The 27,104-nt window shown below is 44.0% G+C and overlaps 1 protein-coding gene across 1 annotated transcript; it reads right to left on the reverse strand.

The window, feature by feature from the left end:
- Nucleotides 1-1,620: 1,620 nt before the first annotated feature.
- On the reverse strand, nucleotides 1,621-25,543 carry LOC139830227 (protein FAR-RED IMPAIRED RESPONSE 1-like). The gene is made up of 2 exons (XM_071818233.1): nucleotides 25,347-25,543; nucleotides 1,621-2,452 (listed from the first exon to the last, which is right to left on the reverse strand). Exons 1-2 carry the CDS (start codon nucleotides 25,541-25,543, stop codon nucleotides 1,621-1,623), a joined length of 1,029 nt encoding a protein of 342 aa, XP_071674334.1.
- Nucleotides 25,544-27,104: the final 1,561 nt, after the last annotated feature.

Here is a 27,104-nt window from a genome sequence, read left to right on the forward strand (position 1 = left end):
CTCATGCAATATTCAGTACATAATCAAGCAATGTCATATGCATTGTTCAGTAAATAACCAGAAAACAACTTCAGTGATGAATTCTCATGTGCTGCTAGTTGTCAGTTGTGGATGGTGCATTTTGACTCAAAGGCATCTCATGTGCATTGTCATCTGCACTGATTTCTTCATTCAAGTCTAGAAATGCATTGAGGTCAATCCTGCCATCACCAAAACACATGTAGTAGACACTGTCAGGGCCTGTTGCATAGCCTCTTCTTGAGCTTCCTCTGGCAACTTGGTGTGCAGTTCCACTTGTGCTTGATTCAACTGATCTTTTTCTGCTAGCACATGTAGATCTACCCTTCCTCTTCCTCTTTGTTGATCACTTGTTGTTCCTCTTCCCCTTGTTGCAGTTGCTGCTCTTCCTGTGTCAGCATTTCTCCCCTTCCTCTTCCTCTTTCTTGCTGAGTTGATGCACCCCTTCCCCTTGTTGCAGTTGCTGCTCTTCCTCTTCTTGTTGCAGTAGTTAAATTTTTGCCTTCCTAGTGGGATGCTTTCTCTAGCTTCTACCACAAAATCACTTTCTGGTAGTGGTTGTTGCACTCTAGCAGGTGGTACATTGTTTGATGCCTGCATTTTCCATTTAACAGTTAATTTATTAAATGTCATGAATTATTCACTGGAGCAATTGCAATGCCAGTTAATTTGTATACCTCTTGGCCCATCATGTACACCATGTTGTCCAGTGTATTGGAAGGGTCAAGTCGTGGGTCAAGTGCTTGGGGGAATATGCTCTTGTTCCTCCAACAATAGAAAAGGAAGTTACTGCTTCCATTGTGCTTTGCAAGGTGAGGAAGGCACTGAAGAAATGGTCCAGGAAGGTCAAGAAGGCAGGGAAGAAGTAGAGTGTAGCTTGTGTCTGCTTGTGCAACCTTGTAGTGCTTAAGTGTGTTGTGTAATAAAGTGTGTAGTGTAATAAGGTGGGTTGTGCAATAAAATGTGTTCAACCTGAATAATTTCTGGGATGTCATATTCTTCATCTTCCTAGATAATTCCATCCTGTTGTTGTTGCACTTGATCTTGCACAAATTTTAGGTGGCCTCTCTTGTTGTGATCAGCTTTCCCACAGACAGAGCAATGGATTGTCACACCAGCTTTGGTAAATACTTTTACTCCTTTTTTCATCTTCTCCTCTGGTGCTTTTCTTCTGTTTTTCTTGGGTCTACCCATAACCTTTGTGAAGAGAGGTGGATGCACAACTGGTGCACTGATTTTTTCCCAGAATACTCTTCCTCTTAGTGGAACCGAGTTGAAGCTATATGCTATGTTGTATGTATCAACAGTGTAACAACTGTGCACAAGGGTTTCGGGGTTTTTCCTGTATGTTCTGCAACAAGCAATGGCATGATGACATGGTATACATGTTAATTGCCATCTTCTGCAATCACATGTTTTCCCCTTCAGGTCAACACAGTAACTTCTTTCTAGCTCATGAGATTGGACAGAGAATAGGTGATTTCCTGCTGGTTTAACAATGCAATTCAAACTCCATTCAATTAACTTGTCCATTTTCTTCTTGATTTTAGGACAGATCCTTCCATGCCATTTTGCTGCATCCATCTGTTTTGACAAGTTTCTCTACATTTGCTTGTGGAAAAGCATGTCAAGCATGGACAACACATGATTTTCTCTAGCTGCCAATATGTAGCTGTTGAAAATTTCAGAGTGGTTATTGAGAAGCATGTCACACTTGCAAAAATCTGAGAAGAATGCCTTGATCCAAGTGTTTGGCTGAAGTTCTTCTACCCACTCATATGCTTCCTCACTATCCACTTTGAGCTTGTCCATATTTTTCTGCCATTGTGCAATGTTTGTTGATCTAGCAATTGCCCACATGTCATTCTTAAGTGTTTCTCCTCTATGGCTTGCCTTCTGGAAATTTTGAATCATACGCCTAACACAAAATCTATGCTCAGCATCAGGGAAAACCTTCTGGACTGCATTAATCAGTCCCTTCTGCCTATCACTCATTATAGTCCAGCAAGATGTGTTACTGATGTTCAAGTCATCCCTCAAGGTTGTCAGAAACCACTCCCATGCACTTGTGCATTCTACCTCAACCATGCCCATTGCAATGGGAAAAATGCAGTCATTTGGGTCAATGCCAATTGCAGTTAACAGTACTCCCTTGTACCTTGTCTTAATGTGGCAACCATCAATGCAAATTAGTGGCCTGCATCCACTGAGAAAAATTCTTTTGCAGCCATCATAAGACCAATACATTGTTGCCAAATGCTCCTTGACAATGCCAGTGGTAGGATCTTTTACAGAATTAGTTGATAGGAAAAATGTAGAGCCTGGATTAGCTCTCTTTAGCTCTTGGCCATAATCCCTTAGTACACTGAATTTTGCTTCCTCATTGCCATGGATTTCCAACAGAGCTTCTTTTCTTGCTCTTCCAAGCTTCCACCTGTCAGGTGATACGCGTAAACCACACGTCCGTTGGGAACCCCAAGTGGAAGGTATGATGCGTATAGAAGCAAGTTTCCCTCAGTAAGAAACCAAGGTTTATCGAACCAGTAGGAGCCAAGAAGCACGTTGAAGGTTGATGGCGGCGGAGTGTAGTGCGGCGCAACACCAGGGATTCCGGCGCCAACGTGGAACCTGCACAACACAATCAAAGTACTTTGCCCCAACGTAACAGTGAGGTTGTCAATCTCACCGGCTTGCTGTAACAAAGGATTAAACGTATTGTGTGGATGATGATGGTTGTTTGCGAAGAACAGTAAAGAACAATTGCAGTAGATTGTATTTCAGATGTAAAGAATAGGACCGGGGTCCACAGTTCACTAGTGGTGTCTCTCCCATAAGATAAATAGCATGTTGGGTGAACAAATTACAGTTGGGCAATTGACAAATAAAGAAGGCATAACAATGCACATACAAATATCATGATGAGTACTATGAGATTTAATTAGGGCATTACGACAAAGTACATAGACCGCTATCCAGCATGCATCTATGCCTAAAAAGTCCACTTTCAGGCTATCATCCGAACCCCTTCCGGTATTAAGTTGCAAGCAACAGACAATTGCATTAAGTATGGTGCGTAATGTAATCAACACAAATATCCTTAGACAAAGCATCGATGTTTTATCCCTAGTGGCAACAACACATCCACAACCTAGAACTTTCTGTCACTGTCCCAGATTTAATGGAGGCATGAACCCACTATCGAGCATAAATACTCCCTCTTGGAGTCACAAGTATCAACTTGGCCAAAGCCTCTACTAGCAACGGAGAGCATGCAAGAACATAAACAACATATATGATAGATTGATAATCAACTTGACATAGTATTCAATATTCATCGGATCCCAACAAACACAACATGTAGCATTACAAATAGATGATCTTGATCATGATAGGCAGCTCACAAGATCTAACATGATAGCACAATGAGGAGAAGACAACCATCTAGCTACTGCTATGGACCCATAGTCCAGGGGTGAACTACTCACACATCGATCCGGAGGCGATCATGGCGATGAAGAGACCTCCGGGAGATGATTCCCTTCTCCGGCAGGGTGCCGGAGGCGATCTCCTGAATCCCCCGAGATGGGATTGGCGGCGGCTGCGTCTCTGGAAGGTTTTCCGTATCGTGGCTCTCGGTACTGGGGGTTTCGCGACGAAGACTATATGTAGGCGGAAGGGCAGGTCAAGGGGCGTCACGAGGGGCCCACACAGTAGGCCGGCGCGGCCAGGGCTTGGGCCGCGCCGCCCTGTTGTGTGGCCACATCGTGGCCCCACTTCGTTTCCTCTTCGGACTTCTGGAAGCTTCGTGGAAAAATAGGCCCCTGGGCGTTGATTTCGTCCAATTCCGAGAATATTTCCTTACTAGGATTTCTGAAACCAAAAACAGCAGAAAACAAAGAATCGGCTCTTCGGCATCTCGTCAATAGGTTAGTGCCGGAAAATGCATAATAATGACATATAATGTGTATAAAACATGTGAGTATCATCAATAAAGTAGCATGAAACATAAGAAATTATAGATACGTTTGGGACGTATCAAGCATCCCCAAGCTTAGTTCCTACTCGCCCTCGAGTAGGTAAACGATAACAAAGATAATTTCTGAAGTGACATGCTATCATAATCCTGATCATACTATTGTAAGCATATGAGATGAATGCAGCGATTCGAAGCAATGATGAAGATAATGAGTAAACAAATGAATCATATTGTTGACGTCCGAAACCCACCGGCGGGCAGCGACGGGCAACACCGTAGAGCCGGGAACAACCTAGAGCTGCGGCTGGCTGAGGTCCCTCCGAGCGACGGCCCGCAAAGCATTCTGGTCACACGTCCGATGCTGATTGCAAGGGCGTGCCACCTGACCTATACCTGGTCAGGAAGGTGATGGAGATGCCTCGCTTAGTTTCCTGCATGGCATACACGTAAACATTAAATACGAGCCTCGATCGGCTCTCAGGTTATCCTGTGAATCGGCTCAAGGAGCCGATCCACCCATGATTCGTACGGGGTGCACGAATATATGGTGGTCCTGCTTGATCAAGATAAAGCTAATTAGATCTACGACGATTTAGGGTTTTCACCGCATAATCGGATCATCCTACTCAGGATTGGGCCTCGCGGCCATGCACGGTGATCGTAAGCCGATCCTAGACAAGGCCTAAAAACCAACACGAGGTTGATCCCCGGAACATCCTGTCTAGGACTAGCAGACGACACCCTACGTGCCGCTGGATCCTACAGCCCCTTGTAAGGCCTAACTATTGCAGATATTAAACTAATCCTTGATGAACAAGGAGCAACCGTAACGGATCAGATCTACTAAATAATGATCAAGCGGGGTGCCGCCCCTACACCTAAGATAGGTGTAAGGGCGGCTAGACATGCAAGGGTTGCACTACGATAGCATGGTACGCGAAGAACTATGCTAACCCTAACACATCTATGATAACTACGTTGCTCGCCATCAACAAGGCTTCAGTACGAGCAACGAATGAACAACGTGGAGCTTGTGCTGCCTAGATCGCAAGATGCGATCTAGGCAGCATGTTGCTTACCGGTAGAAACCCTCGAGACGAAGGAGTTGGCGATGCGCCGAGATTGATTTGGTTGGTTGAACGTTGGTTGTTGTTTATTCCATAAACCCTAGATACATATTTATAGTCCAGGGGACTTTCTAACTTAGACGTGCACCTAACCGTGCACGGGTAAAATTCTAACTAACCGACACGTATCCTAATATGTTACAGATACAAAGGCAAACTAGCCCAAACTCAGCATAATAGGCCGATTCACGTAATTCTTCCATGTATATTCTTCAAGTTCATCTTGATCGCGGCCCACCTCTGGCTCGGTCAAATTCTGGTGATAACACATGCCCCCCTGGTTTTGGAATTGGTAATTCCAAAATCACTCTGCTTTTCCTTCGTCGGGTCATGTCGTGGCAGAACCGTTGCAGTATCCGTCATCATGATGCCTTGCCTTCTCAACTTCTCCGCGTGACCTGGCAGTTTTTTTTTTAGGCACCACTTCCTCGGAAACTGCTGTGGCATTGAATTTCCACTATATCCCCTTTTATTTAACCGCTCCGCACAGTTTATTTCCGCATCTTCTTCGCATTAGCACTCCAAAAACCCTCCTGTGCCACCATGTCTTCTTCCTCCTCTGCCTCATCGGATCTTTCCACCCAGTCCTCTTCCTCCCGCGAGCCGACGCCGGAACCGAACCCGGCGGAGGTCCACGCAGCCAACACCCGCCGCGCCATTGAGGCCGGGGAGGAGTCTAGCCATGACTTCTCCATCTGGTCGGAGGACGACAAGTCCCTGACCGACGGGGAGAGCGACCTCCGCTTCCTCGCCAGCGGGGAAACGGAGGAGGAGAGCGACGACGACCGCTTCTCCTGCGACTTCACCTCTCCCGAGGAGGTGGAGGAGGAAGAAGAGGAGGAGGAGGAGGACGACACCTCCTTCGACGAGCCGCCGGCCAAGCGGTTCTGCCCCTGGCTGGGGAACCTCAGCGACTTCGACAGCGACGACGACGATGCTGACGAAGAGGACGAGGACAATGAGGGCCCGGTCGGCGGCCATTGGAGCGACGACGAGCCCGCCGGGAGCAGCGCCGACAGCGGCGACGACGGCGACGACGAGGGCAGCGACGGCCCGTAGATAGGACCTCTAGTATAGGACCAGTAGTAGTAGATGGGGCAATGTATCCCCTAGTACTTCCTTTTGAGAGCAATCAGCTCTTTATGTAAGAAATCTATCAATGAAGAACTTTCCCCAATTTGATCTTGCCGATTTCCTTTGAGTTTAATTTAGCCGATTTCTTCTCATACTGATCTTGCCGATTTGTCCCCTTTGCCAATGCGTAATGAGCCGATAGCAACGCATCGGTCCTTTAAAATTCACCCTTCCATCCTTCAACTGATGATTTTGAAATCTGGTGGATAATGTAGAATCTTCAGGGAAGCCTTTGAATTCTTCCAACCAAACCTAATGGTCTTCTTTAATACTCATCATTTGTGAAGAAGGTGGCGACGAAAGACCAGCCGATGGTACCCCCATCGGCTCTTAAACAGAGCATCCACCAGGCCTGCTGCCCCCCGAGCCTAACTCGAGGCGAGAATGTCAGAGAGGACGCACCCAAGCCGATCACCTTTCCTCCTTAGAAAGCCGATATACCCCTTCTGTCGACACAGCTGAACTAGTACCAAAGGTCGAGAATCCTCAACAAGAAGGTTCAGGAACCCGGATCGGCTCAAAGCAGCTGAAGAAGTTCTCATTGTTTTACCCCCGCGAAGAAGCAGAGGGCCTCACAGCTGAACTGGATTTGGTGGAGATCCGGTAAACCTCGTGTAATTGCACTAGAGTCGATGGCTGCGCATCGGCTTTGTTTCTTAGTTCTAAAGTCGATGCCCTTGCATCGGCTGTAAATTTTTTTTTTACTGGCCGATTTTCTCCTATCGGCCCGAATATTTCACTGCACACATGTTCTCCTGCACCTATTCCCATGTTCATCGTGTTTAGGTGCCCCCCGAGCCGAATCTGTCAGGGAATGGCAGATATCGGCTCTGTAATTCGCACATCGGCTCCTGATAGGATCAAGGACGAACACGAGTAGAACATGTGGTGAGGATAATTTTGGCCGATTGCTGGGATCGGCCTCCATATTGATTGAAGTGCTGACTGAAGGTTCTGTAACGTCCCTTCATAGATTTTTGGGGCCGATCACAAGGATCAGCCTTGCCACGTTTGCTCATCGCTTTGTTTCAGCTACATGGTCAGACCAGTGGATAAAACCAGCTTAACCCTTCCCTTCGTCACGTCGATGCGCTCGCAGTCGTCCAAATTGATACCTGAGAGGGGTTCTTGGCCTGCTGCTTCCCATGCGTTCATGCCAGCCGTTGAAATTTCGGCTGAGTCATCTGCCTGGACGACCTCTACCTCATCTCCATCCCACTATATTATGCATTGGTGCATCGTGGAGGGAATGCAGCAGTTGGCGTGGATCCAATCTCTTCCTAGCAGAACAGCATAAGTGCTCGTGCTATCGATGATGAAGAACGTTGTAGGGATAGTTTTCCTTCCTACGGTCAGATCCACGTTCAGAACACCTTGTGCGTCAGACGCTTGGCCGTTGAAATCGCTCAATGTCACGTTGGTCTTGATTAAATCTGAGCTAGAGCGACCCAGCCGACGTAGCATAGAGTACGGCATGATGTTGACTGCCGCTCCGGTGTCCACCAGCATCTTATTTACAGGCCTCCCATCGATGTAACCTCGCAAGTACAGGGCCTTCAGATGTCTGTAGCTTCTTTCTCGTGGCTTCTCAAAGATAACCGGCCGTGGGCCGCGATCAAGTTGTGCCACGGGTGCCTCGTCTAACTCGGAGCACTGAACTCCGAAGGGAGGATGAACACCATGTTTGTGCCAGCCGATGTTTCATCATCGGCTTTCCTTTGCTTGGGGCGCCACTCCATTTTCCGTGGACGACCCTCTTCGTCCAGGGTTCGCTGAACTTTCGCAGCCAGATCAGGTCGTGCCTTCCTTAGTGTATGCAAGTATAACCTTTCGGCTTCCTCCAGGCCGCGCAATCGCTGAACCCTGCGCTTTTGTGAACGGCTGAGTCCATCAGGGCACCACCTTGGCCGGTGGTACCTGTCTTCTTCTTCTTGTCCCTCGTCTTCTGAATCCTCGAGATCTGCCCACCGAGGGGACTCAGCGCGTTTGCTTTGTGGCGGGAGAGGCCCTAAGCGCCTGAACACAGATATGTTGGCTGCCTCCTTCTTCTTCTGGTTGCATTCTGGGCAATTGCCGATTGTGGGCAATCGGCTCATTCCTGAATCCCAGCAGTGTCTGAAGAAGGGGCAGTCCCAGTGCCTGTCGTTGTCGTCTTGCTCCCTTGATTTTTCTTTGGCACGGCGCTCGTGCTCCTCCTCATCGCGATCATGCCGACGATGTCTTCTGGCTTCTCTAGCCAGACGATCTCTTTCATCATCATTGCTGGATGGTCGGCGTTGGTCATACTGACTCACATATTTGTTGAGGAGGTGATCAGAGAGGGGTCGCTGATATCTCATGTTCTTCACTTCTCCCTCTGTGACGTAGCGCTTGCCATCATGACGGAGCCGATCGCGTGGAGCGGCCTCCTCTGTGTCCTCGCTACGAGAGCAGCTGCCCTCGTCTCCATCTTTGCCAGAGTGGTGCCCAGGTCCTACCATGTTGATGCTGCACGAGGATCCTGGCTGGCAACCTTCAGGGTAAGTGCATTCTACCATGTTAACGGCGGGGAAGGGCTGGGTGTCGACCTTCATGGCGTACTGGTTGAAAATTAGACGCCCTTTTTCTATCGCCGCTTGGATGTGCTGACGCCATACCCTGCAGTCGTTGGTGGCATGGGAGAGCGAGTTGTGCCATTTGCAGTATGGCTTTCCGTTCAGCTCTTGCACCGTGGGGAATTTGAGACCTTCAGGAATCGTCAACTGCTTCTCCTTGAGCAGGAGGTCGAAGATTTGCTCAGTTTTGGTCACGTCAAAATCAAACCCCCGGGGCGGGCCTGGTGGCTTTACCCATTTGCAGGACACGGGGGTTCCTCCCCGAGTCCATTCAGCCACTGCTACCTCTTGATCTCCCGCAGAAACTTCGTCTTCCTCTGCATCGACCAGGACTACTGCACGCTTGAATTTGTCTGGTGCAGTCCGGTGGCGCTGTTCATATGCCGACGATTTCTGAACCATGTGCGCCGTTGAGGGATAGTCTCGCTTGGGAGGCCATGTCGTTGAGCGGTGGGGCGAGGCCCGCGACTGCCAACTCGATCGCTTCCTTTTCAGTTATACGAACCGAATAACATCGGTTCCTAAGATTCTGAAGCGCTGGATGTATTCTGTCACGCTTTCTCCGCGCTTCGACGTAGTTGTGCTAGATCGGCAATGCCGGACTCGGAAGCCTCTCGAATGGTACCGCATATGGAACTGTTCTTCCAACTGCTTCCAAGTCCGGATGGAGTCTGGTGGCAACGAGGTGTACCACCCGAAAGCCGATCCCGTGAGGGACTGTGAGAAGAGCCTCACACGTAGTTGATCCGACACTGAAGCCGGCCCTAGTTGTGCCAAATATCGGCCTACGTGCTCGATGGAGCTGGAACCATCTGATCCACTGAATTTGGAGAAATCAGGGAGCCGATATTTAGGTGGTAGCGGGATCATCTCGTAGTCGTCGGGGTATGGCTTGGAATAGCCGATTGCCCTCCTTTTCGGCACCATGCCGAACTGATCTCTCAGTATGGTACTGATCTAATCCGCTGTGCTGGCTGCAGGAGTTGAACTCTGAAGATTCGCCGGGGTGGCGTACTTAGCCAGCCATGTTTGCTTTTCCAGCTCTGAGCCAACCGCAGGAGCTGAGCTACGGAGGTTCGTCGGGGTGGCATACTTAGTTAGCCACGTCCGCTTCTCAAGATCTGTCGGCGACGTCCCTCCTGTTTTCCCGAAGTCCCCGATGTTGTGGCCTGGTTTGTGAGTGCCCGGTTACCACAACCGGCACATACGTGCACGTGTACCCGTGAGGGATCTCCTTAGGCGCCTCGAGGCAAGAACTGGTAGTCACTAGGGTCACCACCGATCTTGTAGACGACGAATGCCGGTGAAGCCGGCACTTCGGTGCTGCCAACGCAAATGGCAGCGGTGGACGGGACCGGAGTGGCAACTCTCCTTGATGCGTCCCAAGAGCTGGTCCCGACGGCGAGTACGGTGCCTCATGATCTCCTGGATCACGCGAAGAGCGACACGCTCCAACGTGTTTACCAGGTTCTCGAGTGGCGGTGTAGCGAGTGAGCCACCAAGTAGTTGATCTCCGCCGCAGGGACCTGGTGCGTTCCTCCGACGGGGCAGAGAGGTCTATCCCATATAGTGCACCATGAGGCGAGAACCCCTTCCACCAGATGCCATGTGAACGGGTTATGTGGAAAGAGCCTATGAGGTCGGCTTACAGGATGACTTTGATCTCATCATACTTCTTCTTGAGCTCGTCGGTCGATCCTCGTATGTGATCGGCGTGCCGTCCGCCATCTCGGATGTAGATGGCGATGTGGTTGATGTAGAAGCTTGTCCCACCGGGCGTGCCGAAATGTGTTGACGTCCGAAACCCACCGGCGGGCAGCGACGGGCAACACCGTAGAGCCGGGAACAACCTAGAGCTGCGGCTGGCTGAGGTCCCTCCGAGCGACGGCCCGCAAAGCCTTCTGGTCACACGTCCGATGCTGATTGCAAGGGCGTGCCACCTGACCTATACCTGGTCGTGAAGGTGATGGAGATGCCTCGCTTAGTTTCTGCATGGCATACACGTAAACATTAAATACGAGCCTCGATCGGCTCTCAAAGTTATCCTGTGAATCGGCTCAAGGAGCCGATCCACCCATGATTCGTACGGGGTGCACGAATATATGGTGGTCCTGCTTGATCAAGATAAAGCTAATTAGATCTACGACGATTTAGGGTTTTCACCACATAATCGGATCATCCTACTCAGGATTGGGCCTCGCGGCCACGCACGGTGATCGTAGTTTCCATCCTAGACAAGGCCTAAAAACCAACACGAGGTTGATCCCCGGAACATCCTGTCTAGGACTAGCAGACGACACCCTACGTGCCGCTGGATCCTCCAGCCCCTTGTAAGGCCTAACTATTGCAGATATTAAACTAATCCTTGATGAACAAGGAGCAACCGTAACGGATCAGATCTACTAAATAATGATCAAGCGGGGTGCCGCCCCTACACCTAAGATAGGTGTAAGGGCGGCTAGACATGCAAGGGTTGCACTACGATAGCATGGTACGCGAAGAACTATGCTAACCCTAACACATCTATGATAACTATGTTGCTCGCCATCAACAAGGCTTCAGTACGAGCAACGCATGAACAACGTGGAGCTTGTGCTGCCTAGATCGCAAGATGCGATCTAGGCAGCATGTTGCTTACCGGTAGAAACCCTCGAGACGAAGGAGTTGGCGATGCGCCGAGATTGATTTGGTTGGTTGAACGTTGGTTGTTGTTTATTCCATAAACCCTAGATACATATTTATAGTCCAGGGGACTTTCTAACTTAGACGTGCACCTAACCGTGCACGGGTAAAATTCTAACTAACCGACACGTATCCTAATATGTTACAGATACAAAGGCAAACTAGCCCAAACTCAGCATAATAGGCCGATTCACGTAATTCTTCCATGTATATTCTTCAAGTTCATCTTGATCGCGGCCCACCTCTGGCTCGGTCAAATTCTGGTGATAACACATATAGCGAAGACTTTTCATGAATAGTACTTTCAAGACAAGCATCAATAAGACTTGCATAAGAGTTACTCATAAAGCAATAAATTCAAAGTAAAGGCATTGAAGCAACACAAAGGAAGATATAAGTTTCAGCGGTTGCTTTCAACTTCAACATATTTATCTCATGGATAATTGTCAACACAAAGTAATATAACAAGTGCAATAGGTAAACATGTAAGAATCAATGCACACAGTTTACACAAGTGTTTGCTTCTGGGATAGAAAGAATAGGTAAACTGACTCAACAATAAAGTAGAAGAATGGCCCTTCGCAGAGGGAAGCATGGATTACTATTTTTGTGCTAGAGCTTTTCATTTTGAAAACAAGAAACAATTTTGTCAACGGTAGTAATAAATCATATGTGTTATGTATAAGACATCCTATAAGTTGCAAGCCTCATGCATAGTATACTAATAGTGCTCGCACCTTGTCCTAATTAGCTTGGATTAACACGGATTATCATTGCATAGCATATGTTTCAATCAAGTGTCACAAAGGGGTACCTCTATGCCGCCTGTACAAAGGTCTAAGGAGAAAGTTCGCATTGGATTTCTCGCTTTTGATTATTCTCAACTTAGACATCCATACCGGGACAACATAGACAACAGATAATGGACTTCTCTTTAATGCATAAGCATTCAACAACAGTTAATATTCTCATAAGAGATTGAGGATTTGTGTCCAAACTGAAACTTCCACCATGAATCATGGCTTTAGTTAGCGGCCCAATGTTCTTCTCTAACAGTATGCATACTCAAACCATTTGATCATGAAAATCGCCCTTACTTCAGACAAGACGAACATGCATAGCAACTCACATGATATTCAACAAAGGTAAAGTTGATGGCGTCCCCAGAAACATGGTTACCGTTCAACAAGCAACTTATTAAGAAATAAGATACATAAGTACATATTCTTCACCACAATAGTTTTTAAGGCTATTTGTCCCATGAGCTATATATTGTAAAGGCAAAGAATAGAAGTTTTAAAGGTAGCACTCAAGTAATATACTTTGGAATGGCGGAGAAATACCATGTGGTAGGTAGGTATGGTGGACACAAATGGCATAGTATTTGGCTCAAGGATTTGGATGCACGAGAAGAATCCCTCTCAATACAAGGCTAGGCTAGCAAGGTTGTTTGAAGCAAACTCAAGTATAAAAGGTGCAGCAAAGCTCACATATGAACATATTGTAAGCATTATAAGACTTTACATTGTCACCTTGTTGTTCAAACACCTTAACTAGAAAATATCTAGACTCTAGAGATCAATCATGCAAACCAAATTTTAACAAGCTCTATGTAATTATTCATTAATAGGTACAAGGTACATGATGCAAGAGCTTAAACATGATCTATATGAGCACAACAATTGCCAAGTATCACATTATTCAAGACATTATACCATTTACCACATGCGGCATTTTCCGTTTCCAACCATATAGCAATGAATGAAATAGTCCAACTTTCACAATGAACATTAAAGATAAAGCTAAGAACATATGTGTTCATACGAAACAGCGGAGCGTGTCTCTCTCCCACACAAAGAATGCTAGGATCTGATCTTATTCAAACAAAACAAAAACAAAAAACAAACAGACGCTCCAAGCAAAGCACATAAGATGTGACGGAATAAAAATATAGTTTCACTAGAGGTGACCTGATAAGTTGTCGATGAAGAAGGGATGCCTTGGGCGTCCCCAAGCTTAGACGCTTGGGTCTTCTTAAAATATGCAGGGATGAACCACGGGGGCATCCCCAAGCTTAAACTCTTCACTCTTCTTGATCATATTGTATCATCCTCCTCTCTTGACCCTTGAAAACTTCCTCCACACCAAACTTAAAACAAACTCATTAGAGGGTCAGTGCATAATTCATATATTCAGAGGTGACATAATCATTCTTAACACTTCTGGACATTGCACAAAGCTACTGAAAGTTAATGGAACAAAGAAATCCATCAAACATAGCAAAACATGCAATGCGAAATAAAAGGCAGAATCTGTCAAAACAGAACAGTCCGTAAAGACGAATTTTTATGGGGCACTTAACTTGCTCAGATGAAAAATCTCAAATTGAATGAAAGTTGCGTACATATCTGAGGATCATGCACGTAAATTGGCAGATTTTTCTGAGCTACCCACAGAGAACCATACCCAAATTCGTGACAGCAAGAAATCTGTTTCTACGCAGTAATCCAAATCTAGTATTGACTTTACTATCAAAGACTTTACTTGGCACAACAATGCAATAAAATAAAGATAAGGAGAGGTTGCTACAGTAGTAACAACTTCCAAGACTCAAATATAAAACAAAAGTACTGTAGTAAAATCATGGGTTGTCTCCCATAAGCGCTTTTCTTTAACGCCTTTCAGCTAGGCGCAGAAAGTGTGAATCAAGTATTATCAAGAGATGAAGCATCGACATCATAATTTGTTCTAATAATAGAATCATAAGGTAACTTCATTCTCTTTCTAGGCAAGTGTTCCATACCTTTCTTGAGAGGAAATTGATATTTAATATTACCTTCCTTCATATCAATGGTAGCACCAACAGTTCGAAGAAAAGGTCTTCCCAAAATAATGGGACAAGATGCATTGCATTCAATATCCAAGACAACAAAATCAACGGGGACAAGGTTATTGTTAACCATAATACGAACATTATCAATCCTCCCCAAAGGTTTCTTTATAGCATTACCAGCAAGATTAACATCCAAATAACAATTTTCAATGGTGGCAAGTCAAGCATATCATAGATTTTCTTAGGCATAACGGAAATACTTGCACCAAGATCACATAAAGCATTACAATCAAAATCATTGACCCTCATCTTAATGATGGGCTCCCAACCATCTTCTAACTTCCTAGGAATAGAAGTTTCAAGTTTTAGTTTCTCTTCTCTAGCTTTTATGAGAGCATTTGTAATATGTTTTGTAAAGGCCAAATTTATAGCGCTAGCATTGGGACTTTTAGCAAGTTTTTGTAAGAACTTTATAACTTCAGAGATGTGACAATCATCAAAGTCTAAATCATTATGACCTACAGCAATGGAATCATTGTCCCCAACGTTTTGAAAAATTTCAGCAGTTTTATCAGTTTCAGCAGTTTTAGCAATTTAAGGTAATTTTGCACGCTTTGCACTAGGAGTAGAAACATTGCCAACACCAATTATTTTACCATTGATAGTAGGAGGTTTAGCAACATGTGAATCATTATCATTACTAGTGGTGGTAATAGTCCAAACTTTAGCTACATTATTCTCTTTAGCTAGTTTTTCATTTTCTTCTCTTTCCCACCTAGCATGCAATTCAGCCATCAATCTTATATTCTCATTAATTCTAACTTGGATGGCATTTGATGTAGTAACAATCTTATTTTTATTATCCTTATTAGGCATAACTTTCAATTTTAAAAGATCAACATCAGAGGCAAGTCTATCAACCTTAGAAGCAAGAATATCAATTTTATCAAGCTTTTCCTCAACAGATTTGTTAAAAGCAGTTTGTGTACTAATAAATTCTTTAAGCATGGCTTCAAGACCAGGAGGTACACTCCTATTATTGTTGTAAGAATTACCATAAGAATTACCATAACCATTACCATTAGCAGAAGGATATGGCCTATAGTTGTTACCAAAATTGTTCCTATAAGCATTGTTGTTGAAATTATTATTTTTAATGAAGTTCACATCAACATTTTCTTCTTGGGCAACCAGTGAAGCTAAAGGAACATTATTTGGATCCACATTAGATCTACCATTCACCAGCATAGACATAATCACATCAATCTTATCGCTCAAGGAGGAGGTTTCTTCGACAGAATTTACCTTCTTACCTTGTGGAGCTCTTTCCGTGTGCCATTCAGAGTAATTGACCATCATATCATCAAGAAGCTTTGTAGCCACCCCCAAGGTGATGGACATAAAGGTACCTCCAGCAGCTGAATCCAATAGGTTCCGCGAAGAAAAATTCAATCCTGCATAGAAGGTTTGGATGATCATCCAAGTAGTTAGTCCATGGGTTGGGCAATTCTTTACCAAAGATTTCATTCTCTCCCATGCTTGAGCAACATGTTCATTATCCAATTGCTTAAAATTCATTATGCTACTTCTCAAAGATATAATTTTAGCGGGAGGATAATATCTACCAATAAAAGCATCCTTACATTTAGTTCATGAATCAATACTATTCTTAGGCAAAGATAGCAACCAATCTTTAGCTCTTCCTCTTAAGGAGAAAGGAAACAATTTCAATTTTATAATATCACCATCTACATCCTTATACTTTTGCATTTCACATAGTTCAACAAAATTATTAAGATGGGCAGCAGCATCATCAGAACTAACACCAGAAAATTCCTCTCTCATAACAAGATTCAGTAAAGCAGGTTTAATTTCAAAGAATTCTGCTGTAGTAGCAGGTGGAGCAATAGGTGTGCATAAGAAATCATTATTATTAGTGTTTGTGAAGTCACACAACTTAGTGTTTTCAGGAGTATTCATTTTAGCAATAGTAAATAAAGCAAACTAGATAAAGTAAATGCAAGTAACTAATTTTTGTGTGTTTTTGATATGGAGAACAAGACAGTAAATAAAGTAAAACTAGTGATAAGTCCCAAACGTATCTATAATTTCTTATGTTCCATGCTACTTTTATGATGATACTCACATGTTTTATACACATTATATGTCGTTATTATGCATTTTCCGGCACTAACCTATTGACGAGATGTCGAAGAGCCGATTCTTGTTTTTCTGCTGTTTTTGGTTTCAGAAATCCTAGTAAGGAAATATTCTCGGAATTGGACGAAATCAACGCCCAGGGTCCTATTTTCACACGAAGCTTCCAGAAGACCGAAGAGGATAAGAAGTGGGGCCACGAGGCGGCCACACACTAGGGCGGCGCGGCCTGGGCCTTGGCCGCGCCGGCCTGTTGTGTGGGTCCCTCGTGTGGCCCCCTGACCTGCCCTTCCGCCTACTTAAAGCCTCCGTCGCGAAACCCCCAGTACCGAGAGCCACGATACGGAAAACCTTCCAGAGACGCCGCCGCCGCCAATCCCATCTCGGGGGATTCAGGAGATCGCCTCCGGCACCCTGCCGGAGAGGGGAATCATCTCCCGGAGGACTCTTCATCGCCATGATCGCCTCCGGATTGATGTGTGAGTAGTTCACCCCTGGACCATGGGTCCATAGCAGTAGCTAGATGGTCATCTTCTCCTAATTGTGCTATCATGCTCGATCTTGTGAGCTGCATATCATGATCAAGATCGTTTCTTTGTAATCCTACATGTTGTGTTTGTTGGGATCCGATGGATATTGAATACTATGTCAAGTTGATTATCAATCTATCATATATGAGTTGTTTATGTTCTTGCATGCTCTCCGTTGCTAGTAGAGGCTCTGGCCAAGTTGATACTTGTGACTCCAAGAGGGAGTATTTATGCTCGATAGTGGGTTCATGCCTCCATTAAATCTGGGACAGTGACAGAAAGTTCTAAGGTTGTGGATGTGTTGTTGCCACTAGGGATAAAAACATCGATGCTTTGTCTAAGGATATTTGTGTTGATTACATTACGCACCATACTTAATGCAATTGTCTGTTGCTTGCAACTTAATACCGGAAGGGGTTCGGATGATAACCTGAAAGTGGACTTTTTAGGCATAGATGCATGCCGGATGGCGGTCTATGTACTTTGTCGTAATGCCCTGATTAAATCTCATAGTACTCATCATGATATATGTATGTGCATCGTTATGCCTTCTTTATTTGTCAATTGCCCAACTGTAATTCGTTCACCCAACATGCTACTTATCTTATGGGAGAGACACCGCTAGTGAACTGTGGACCCCGGTCTATTCTTTACATCTGAAATACAATCTACTGCAATACTTGTTCTTTACTGTTCTTCGCAAACAATCATCTTCCACACAATACGGTTAATCCTTTGTTTACAGCAAGCCGGTGAGATTGACAACCTCGCTGTAACGTTGGGGCAAAGTTCTTTGGTTGTGTTGTGCAGGTTCCACGTTGGCGCCGGAATCCCTGGTGTTGCGCCGCACTACATTCCGCCACCATCAACCTTCAACGTGCTTCTTGACTCCTACTGGTTCGATTAAACCTTGGTTTCTTACTGAGGTAAACTTGCTACTGTGCGCATCACACCTTCCTCTTGGGGTTCCCAACGGACGTGTCAACTACACGCATCAAGCAAATTTCTGGCGCCGTTGCCGGGGAACTGAAGAAAAGCTACACCACGAAAATTACCAACTCCCACGCAACAAAGAAATTTCCTCGGCGCCGTTCTTGCCGGGGAGATCAAGACACGCTGCAAGGGGAGTCTCCACTTCCAATATCTTTACTTTGTTTTTGTCTTGCTTTACTTTATTTACTACTTTGTTTGCTGCACTAAAACAAAACACACAAAAAATTAGTTGCTATTTTTACTTTATTTACTGTCTTGTTCTCCATATCAAAAACACAAAAAATTAGTTACTTGCATTTACTTTATTTAGTTTGCTTTATTTACTACTGCTGAAATGAATACTCCTGAGAACACTAAGTTGAGTGATTTCACTAGTTAGGCTTAATGGAAAACAACAAAAATATTAGAGATCTTTATAGTATTTATCTTGAGTTAGGACATGAGGTGTTTGAAGAAAAAATTAAAAAACCTATGGAACTTTATATGCGTGCTAATGGCAATGTTATTAGTATGAATACTTTGAACACCATTGTTGCTAATGCTATGGAAAATTCTAAGCTTCGGGAAGCTGGTTTTGAGGAGCATGATATTTTTAGTCCCCCAAGCATGGAAGAGAAAATTTACTTTGATGATACTTTAACTCTTATATATGATGATTACAATGATGACTATCATATTTTCAGTCCACCTACTATTGAGGAGAAAATTAATTATGATTACAATATGCCTCCTATATATGATGATTATGGTGATGAGAATAATAATGATAGCTATCTTATTGAATTTGCTCCCACTACAATTAATGGTAATGACTATGCTTATGTGGAGAGTAATAATTTTATGCATGTAGCTCATGATAAGAATGTTTCATGTGATATTTATATTGTGGATTTCATCAATGATGCTACTGAAAGTTATTATGAGAGAGGGAAACATGGTTATATGCATCTTAATAATATTAAGTTTCCCCTCTTTGTGTTGAGAATCTTGAAGGTGCGCTTGTGTTGCCTTTCTATGTTTGTTGCTTTGTGCTTTCAGTACTTGTTCCCTTACAAGATTCCTTTTCATAGGAAGTGGGTTAGGCTTAAATGTGTTTTGAATTTGCTTCTTGATGCTCTCTTTTGCTTCAACTCTTATTTCTTGCGCGAGCATCATTAAAATTGCTGAGCCCATCTTAATGGCTATAAAGAAAGAACTTCTTGGGAGATAACCCATGTTTTTATTTTGTTACTGTTTTGTTGTGTCTTGGAAGTTGTTACTACTGTAGAAACCTCTTCTTATCTTTATTTTATTGCATTGTTGTGCCAAGTAAAGTCTTTGATAGTAAAGTCAATACTAGATTTGGATTACTGCGCAGGAACAGATTTCTTGCTGTCACGAATCTGGGCAGAATTCTCTGTAGGTAACTCAGAAAAATCTGCCAATTTACGTGCGTGATCCTCAGATATGTACGCAACTTTCATTCAATTTGGGCATTTTCATCTGAGCAAGTATGGTGCCATTTTAAAATTCGTCTTTACGGACTGTTCTGTTTTGACAGATTCTGCCTTTTATTTCGCATTGCCTGTTTTGCTATGTTTGATGGATTTCTTTGTTCCATTAACTTTCAGTAGCTTTGTGCAATGTTCAGAAGTATTAAGAATGATTATGTCACCTCTGAATATATGAATTATGCACTGACCCTCTAATGAGTTTGTTTCGAGTTTGGTGTGGAGGAAGTTTTCAAGGATCAAGAGAGGAGGATGATACAATATGATCAAGAAGAGTGAAAAGTCAAAGCTTGGGGATGCCCCCGTGGTTCATCCCTGCATATTTTAAGAAGACCCAAGCATCTAAGCTTGGGGATGCCCAAGGCATCCCCTTCTTCATCGACAACATTATCAGGTTCCTCTAATGAAACTATATTTTTATTCAGTCACATCTTATGTGCTTTACTTGGAGCGTCTGTTTGCTTTAGTTTTGTTTTGTTTGAATAAAGTCGGATCCTAGCATTCTTTATATTGGAGATATTACGCTCCGCTGTTTCGTATGAACACATGTGTTCTTAGCTTTATCTTTAATGTTCATTGCGAAAGTTGAACTACCTCATTCATTGATATATGGTTGGAAACGGAAAATGCTGCATGTGGTAATTCGTATAATGTCTTGAATAATGTGATACTTGGCAATTGTTGTGCTCATATAGATCTTGTTTAAGCTCTTGCATCATGTACCTTGTACCCATTAATGAATAACTACATAGAGCATGTTAAAATTTGGTTTGCATGATTGTTCTCTCTAAGTCTAGATATTTTCTGGTTGAGGTGTTTGAACAACAAGGAGATGATGTAAAGTCTTATAATGCTTACAATATGTTTATATGTGAGTCTTGCTGCACCATTTATACTTGAGTTTGCTTCAAACAACCTTGCTAGCCTAGCCTTGTATTGAGAGGGATTCTTCTCGTGCATCCAAATCCTTGAGCCAAAACTATGCCATTTGTGTCCACCATACCTACCTACCACATGGTATTTCTCCGCCATTCCAAAGTACATTACTTGAGTGCTACCTTTAAAATTCCATTCTTTGCCTTTACAATATATAGCTCATGGGACAAAATAGCTTAAAAACTATCGTGCTGAAGAATATGTACTTATGTGTCTTATTTCTTAGTAAGTTGCTTGTTGAGCGGTAACCATGTTTTCTGGGGACGCCATCAACTTTTACCTTTGTTGAATATCATGTGAGTTGCTATGCATGTTCGTCTTGTCTAAAGTAAGGGAGATTTTCATGATCAAATGGGTATGCATATTGTTAGAGAAGAACATTGGGCCGCTAACTAAAGCCATGAATCATGGTGGAAGTTTCAGTGTGGACATAAAACCTCAATCTCTTATGAGAATATTACCTGTTGTTGAATGCTTAAGCATTAAAATAGGAGTCCATTATCTGTTGTCTATGTTGTCCCGGTATGGGTGTCTAAGTTGAGAATAATCAAAAGCGAGAAATCCAATGCGAACTTTCTCCTTAGACCTTTGTACAGGCGGCATAGAGGTACCCCTTTGTGACACTTGGTTGAAACATATGCTATGCAATGATAATCCGTGTTAATCCAAGCTAATTAGGACAAGGTTCGAGCACTATTAGTATACTATGCATGAGGCTTGCAACTTATAGGATGTCTTATACATAACACATATGATTTATTACTACCGTTGACAAAATTGTTTCTTGTTTTCAAAATGAAAAGCTCTAGCACAAAAATAGTAATCCATGCTTCCCTCTGCGAAGGGCCATTCTTCTACTTCATTGTTGAGTCAGTTTACCTATTCTTTCTATCCCAGAAGCAAACACTTGTGTAAACTGTGTGCATTGATTCTTACATGTTTACCTATTGCACTTGTTATATTACTTTGTGTTGACAATTATCCATGAGATAAATATGTTGAAGTTGAAAGCAACCGCTGAAACTTATATCTTCCTTTGTGTTGCTTCAAAGCTTTCTACTTTGAATTTATTGCTTTATGAGTAACTCTTATGCAAGTCTTATTGATGCTTGTCTTGAAAGTACTATTCATGAAAAGTCTTTGCTATATGATTCATTTGTTTACTCATTATCTTCATCATTGCTTCGAATCGCTGCATTCATCTCATGTGCTTTACAATAGTATTGATTAAGATTATGATAGCATGTCACTTCAGAAATTATCTTTGTTATTGTTTACCTACTCGAGGGCGAGTAGGAACTAAGCTTGGGGATGCTTGATACGTCCCAAACGTATCTATAATTTCTTATGTTCCATGCTACTTTTATGATGATACTCACATGTTTTATACACATTATATGTCGTTATTATGCATTTTCCGGCACTAACCTATTGACGAGATGCCGAAGAGCCAGTTGTTGTTTTCTGCTGTTTTTTGTTTCAGAAATCCTAGTAAGGAAATATTCTCGGAATTGGACGAAATCAACGCCCAGGGTCCTATTTTCACACGAAGCTTCCAGAAGACCGAAGAGGATAAGAAGTGGGGCCACGAGGCGGCCACACATTAGGGCGGCGCGTCCTTGGCCGCGCCGGCCTGTTGTGTGGGTCCCTCGTGTGGCCCCCTAACCTGCCCTTCCGCCTACTTAAAGCCTCCGTCGCGAAACCCCCAGTACCGAGAGCCACGATACGGAAAACCTTCCAGAGACGCCGCCGCCGCCAATCCCATCTCGGGGGATTCAGGAGATCGCCTCCGGCACCCTGCCGGAGAGGGGAATCATCTCCCGGAGGACTCTTCATCGCCATGATCGCCTCCGGATTGATGTGTGAGTAGTTCACCTCTGGACCATGGGTCCATAGCAGTAGCTAGATGGTCGTCTTCTCCTAATTGTGCTATCATGCTCGATCTTGTGAGCTACCTATCATGATCAAGATCGTTTCTTTGTAATCCTACATGTTGTGTTTGTTGGGATCCGATGGATATTGAATACTATGTCAAGTTGATTATCAATCTATCATATATGAGTTGTTTATGTTCTTGCATGCTCTCCGTTGCTAGTAGAGGCTCTGGCCAAGTTGATACTTGTGACTCCAAGAGGGAGTATTTATGCTCGATAGTGGGTTCATGCCTCCATTAAATCTAGGACAGTGACAGAAAGTTCTAAGGTTGTGGATGTGCTGTTGCCACTAGGGAAAAAACATCTATGCTTTGTCTAAGGATATTTGTGTTGATTACATTACGCACCATACTTAATGCAATTGTCTGTTGCTTGCAACTTAATACCGGAAGGGGTTCGGATGATAACCTGAAAGTGGACTTTTTAGGCATAGATGCATGCTGGATGGCGGTCTATGTACTTTGTCGTAATGCCCTGATTAAATCTCATAGTACTCATCATGATATATGTATGTGCATTGTTATGCCTTCTTTATTTGTCAATTGCCCAACTGTAATTCGTTCACCCAACATGCTATTTATCTTATGGGAGAGACACCGCTAGTGAACTGTGGACCCCGGTCTATTCTTTACATCTGAAATACAATCTACTGCAATACTTGTTCGTTACTGTTCTTCGCAAAAAATCATCTTCCACACAATACAGTTAATCCTTTGTTTACAGCAAGCCGGTGAGATTGACAACCTCGCTGTTACGTTGGGGCAAAGTTCTTTGGTTGTGTTGTGCAGGTTCCACGTTGGCGCCGGAATCCCTGGTGTTGCGCCGCACTACATTCCGCCACCATCAACCTTCAACGTGCTTCTTGACTCCTACTGGTTCGATTAAACCTTGGTTTCTTACTGAGGGAAACTTGCTACTGTGCGCATCACACCTTCCTCTTGGGGTTCCCAACGGACGTGTCAACTACACGCATCAACTAGCAACTATATTTTTTGTGTTTTGTTTTAGTGCAGCAAACAAAGTAGTAAATAAAATAAAGCAAGACAAAAACAAAGTAAAGAGATTGGAAGTGGAGACTCCCCTTGCAGCGTGTCTTGATCTCCCCGGCAACGGCGCCAGAAATTTAGCTTGCTGGCGTGTAGTTGACGTGGGAGTTAGAAATCTTTGTGGTGTAACTTTTCTTCGTTCCCCGGCAACGGCGCCAGAAATTTAGCTTGATACGCGTAAAGCACACGTCCGTTGGGAACCCCAAGTGGAAGGTATGATGCGTATAGAAGCAAGTTTCCCTCAGTAAGAAACCAAGGTTTATCGAACCAGTAGGAGCCAAGAAGCACGTTGAAGGTTGATGGCGGCGGAGTGTAGTGTGGCGCAACACCAGGGATTCCGGCGCCAACGTGGAACCTGCACAACACAATCAAAGTACTTTGCCCCAACGTAACAGTGAGGTTGTCAATCTCACCGGCTTGCTGTAACAAAGGATTAAACGTATTGTGTGGATGATGATGGTTGTTTGCGAAGAACAGTAAAGAACAATTGCAGTAGATTGTATTTCAGATGTAAAGAATAGGACCGGGGTCAACAGTTCAGTAGTGGTGTCTCTCCCATAAGATAAATATCATGTTGGGTGAACAAATTACAGTTGGGCAATTGACAAATAAAGAAGGCATAACAATGCACATACAAATATCATGATGAGTACTATGGGATTTAATCAGGGCATTACGACAAAGTACATAGACCGCTATCCAGCATGCATCTATGCCTAAAAAGTCCACTTTCAAGTTATCATCCGAACCCCTTCCGGTATTAAGTTGCAAGCAACAGACAATTGCATTAAGTATGGTGCGTAATGTAATCAACACAAATATCCTTAGACAAAGCATCGATGTTTTATCCCTAGTGGCAACAACACATCCACAACCTTAGAACTTTCTCACATCGTCCTGCATTTAATGGAGGCATGAACCCACTATCGAGCATAAATACTCCCTCTTGGAGTCACAAGTATCAACTTGGCCAGAGCCTCTACTAGCAACGGAGAGCATGCAAGAACATAAACAACATATATGATAGATTGATAATCAACTTGACATAGTATTCAATATTCATCGGATCCCAACAAACACAACATGTAGCATTACAAATAGATGATCTTGATCATGATAGGCAGCTCACAAGATCTAACATGATAGCACAATGAGGAGAAGACAACCATCTAGCTACTGCTATGGACCCATAGTCCAGGGGTGAACTACTCACACATCGATCCGGAGGCGATCATGGCGATGAAGAGACCTCCAGGAGATGATTCCCCTCTCCGGCAGGGTGCCGGAGGCGATCTCCTGAATCCCCCGAGATGGGATTGGCGGCGGCTGCGTCTCTGGAAGGTTTTCCGTATCGTGGCTCTCGGTACTGGGGGTTTCGCGACGAAGACTATATGTAGGCGGAAGGGCAGGTCAAGGCGCGTCACGAGGGGCCCACACAGTAGGCCGGCGCGGCCAGGGCTTGGGCCGCGCCACCCTGTTGTGTGGCCACCTCGTGGCCCCACTTCGTTTCCTCTTCGGACTTCTGGAAGCTTCGTGGAAAAATAGGCCCCTGGGCGTTGATTTCGTCCAATTCCGAGAATATTTCCTTACTAGGATTTCTGAAACCAAATACAGCAGAAAACAGCAACTGGCTCTTCGGCATCTCGTCAATAGGTTAGTGCCGGAAAATGCATAATAATGACATATAATGTGTATAAAACATGTGAGTATCATCAATAAAGTAGCATGGAACATAAGAAATTATAGATACGTTTGGGACGTATCATCAGGGCACATATTGAACTCTCTTTGCACCTTAGCAGCAAATGTTTGCAAATCCATTTTTTGGCTGTCCCTGAATTCATCAATGAACTTCTTGCATAGAAACCTAGAAGTAAGTGCCCTCATTTCATAGACTCTCTCACACATGTCTCATCTTCATAAGCAGTTATCACAAAACCACCTGATCTCTTGAAATCAGTGCCAACCTTGAGAAACCATGGACACCCTTCATCACAAACAGCATGAACTCTTGCTCTATTATTTTTTATTTTCCTTATCTTCACTTTGTTTCTGACGTTGTATGCATTGACTGCTTGCCTAACCTCCTCCATGTCTGCAAACTTCATCCCTATTTTAAATACTGGAGAATCCATGTCAACCTATGGATTAAATCTCTTGAACTTTAGCTGCAGCTGCTGCCTTTCATCATCTACCAAATGCAGGTCTCTGTCATCTAGTGGATCTTCATTTTCAGTTTCTACAAACACATCTCTCTCATTGTTGTCATTCACACTGTTATCCACATTATCAATGAACAGATCATCATCTCCATCCTCTGCATCAAAGTCACTGTCATATATCTCAAAGTCACTTCCACCGTCAGAGTCATCATCCAAAGCAGCCAGAGTTTCTTGCTCAACTGTCTCAACAGCTACAACTGATGCTTCTGATAGAGCACCTCTTGCACCAGATGAAGCTGGTCTAGCAACTGATGGAGCTAGACTTGTGATTGGTGGAGCTGGTCTTCTGATTGGTGGAGCTGGTGTACCAACTGACATAGCTGCTCTTGCAACATTATTCCTGGCAATCTCAACTCTAATAGTTCCAAGAAAATTGGTGTGATCCACAAATATCACCAGAGTGTTATCAGTTGCTGTTGCATTCCCCATCTCATTCATGTCTGCATCATTGACAATAGGTAGTAAACCATCTTTCAGATTTTTCCAAGAGACAACCAATACACATGTACTTTATGATCCCTCAAACAGCCAAGCATTCCCAGAATTTCATCAAGCACTAAGTTGGAACAACTATGAGCACTGACATAATCAAAAACATATACTGTATCATCAACATACTGCAACCTTTCTCCCAATCCACAGAAAAATCCATTGTGGCATACTTCTAAAGAGAAGTATCCTGAACCAGTCACATTATGCACCACTGAAAATCAAACAAAGAGAAATTAATACTATCTCATGCACACTCAAGATTCTACAAAGTATGCACAGTCAGACAGAGCATGCAACTTCCAGTCAGAAAATTCAGAGTTAAGCAATCTGCAAACGAACAAAATGTTGAAACTTTTTGATTCTATTCCATGCATAGGGGTTAAACTAAGCTATACAACACACAATATCCATCAATGGTGCTTTTGATTCTCATATTGAACGATAACAATGCCATGTTCTTCCGCAAAAACACGGCTTCAAATGTCCACTGCAACCCACAGATTTGACTCCAATCACCTGCTCTTGAACAAGTCCACGATGGTGCTTCCATTTCCATTACTACGCAACAAGAAACCACAGACCTCCGAATCCATGGCGTCGACGGGCGCTACTCTACACGCGGAGAAAACAAGGAACATGGACAGAGAGGAGGGACTCAAGGAATAGCATACCGTAGGGAGGTGGATCCTCGTTCCACATCCGTTCGCGCAGCTCCGGCGGCATCACGGCGGCGCCATAGGTTCTCACGGCGGAGCGGAGGCGATAGGAGCAAAAGAAACGATGCCAGCGGAAGGAAGAAGAAGGAAGCTTGCTAAATCAGCGCATGGGAGGGCTCATTTGCGAAGTTGCGGGCCGACCGGGGGTGGGGGTAATTGCAAAACAACCCGCGCGACAAAACCCCTGGCCCGGAAGCGTGCGTTTCTACCGGCCAGCGTGGCAT

This window comes from Lolium perenne, chromosome 4 (assembly GCF_019359855.2).
Source record: "Lolium perenne isolate Kyuss_39 chromosome 4, Kyuss_2.0, whole genome shotgun sequence".
NCBI lineage: Eukaryota > Viridiplantae > Streptophyta > Magnoliopsida > Poales > Poaceae > Lolium > Lolium perenne.

What these genes read in the sequence shown, in the direction of transcription:
- LOC139830227 (XM_071818233.1), bottom strand. Translation starts at nt 25,543, where the DNA reads ATGGAGGAGGTTAGGCAAGCAGTCAATGCATACAACGTCAGAAACAAA. An exon ending in GATGAGACATGTGTGAGAGA is followed by an intron (nt 2,453 to 25,346) that starts GTCTATGAAATG and finishes ATCACCTGACAG; the next exon opens with GTGGAAGCTTGGAAGAGCAA.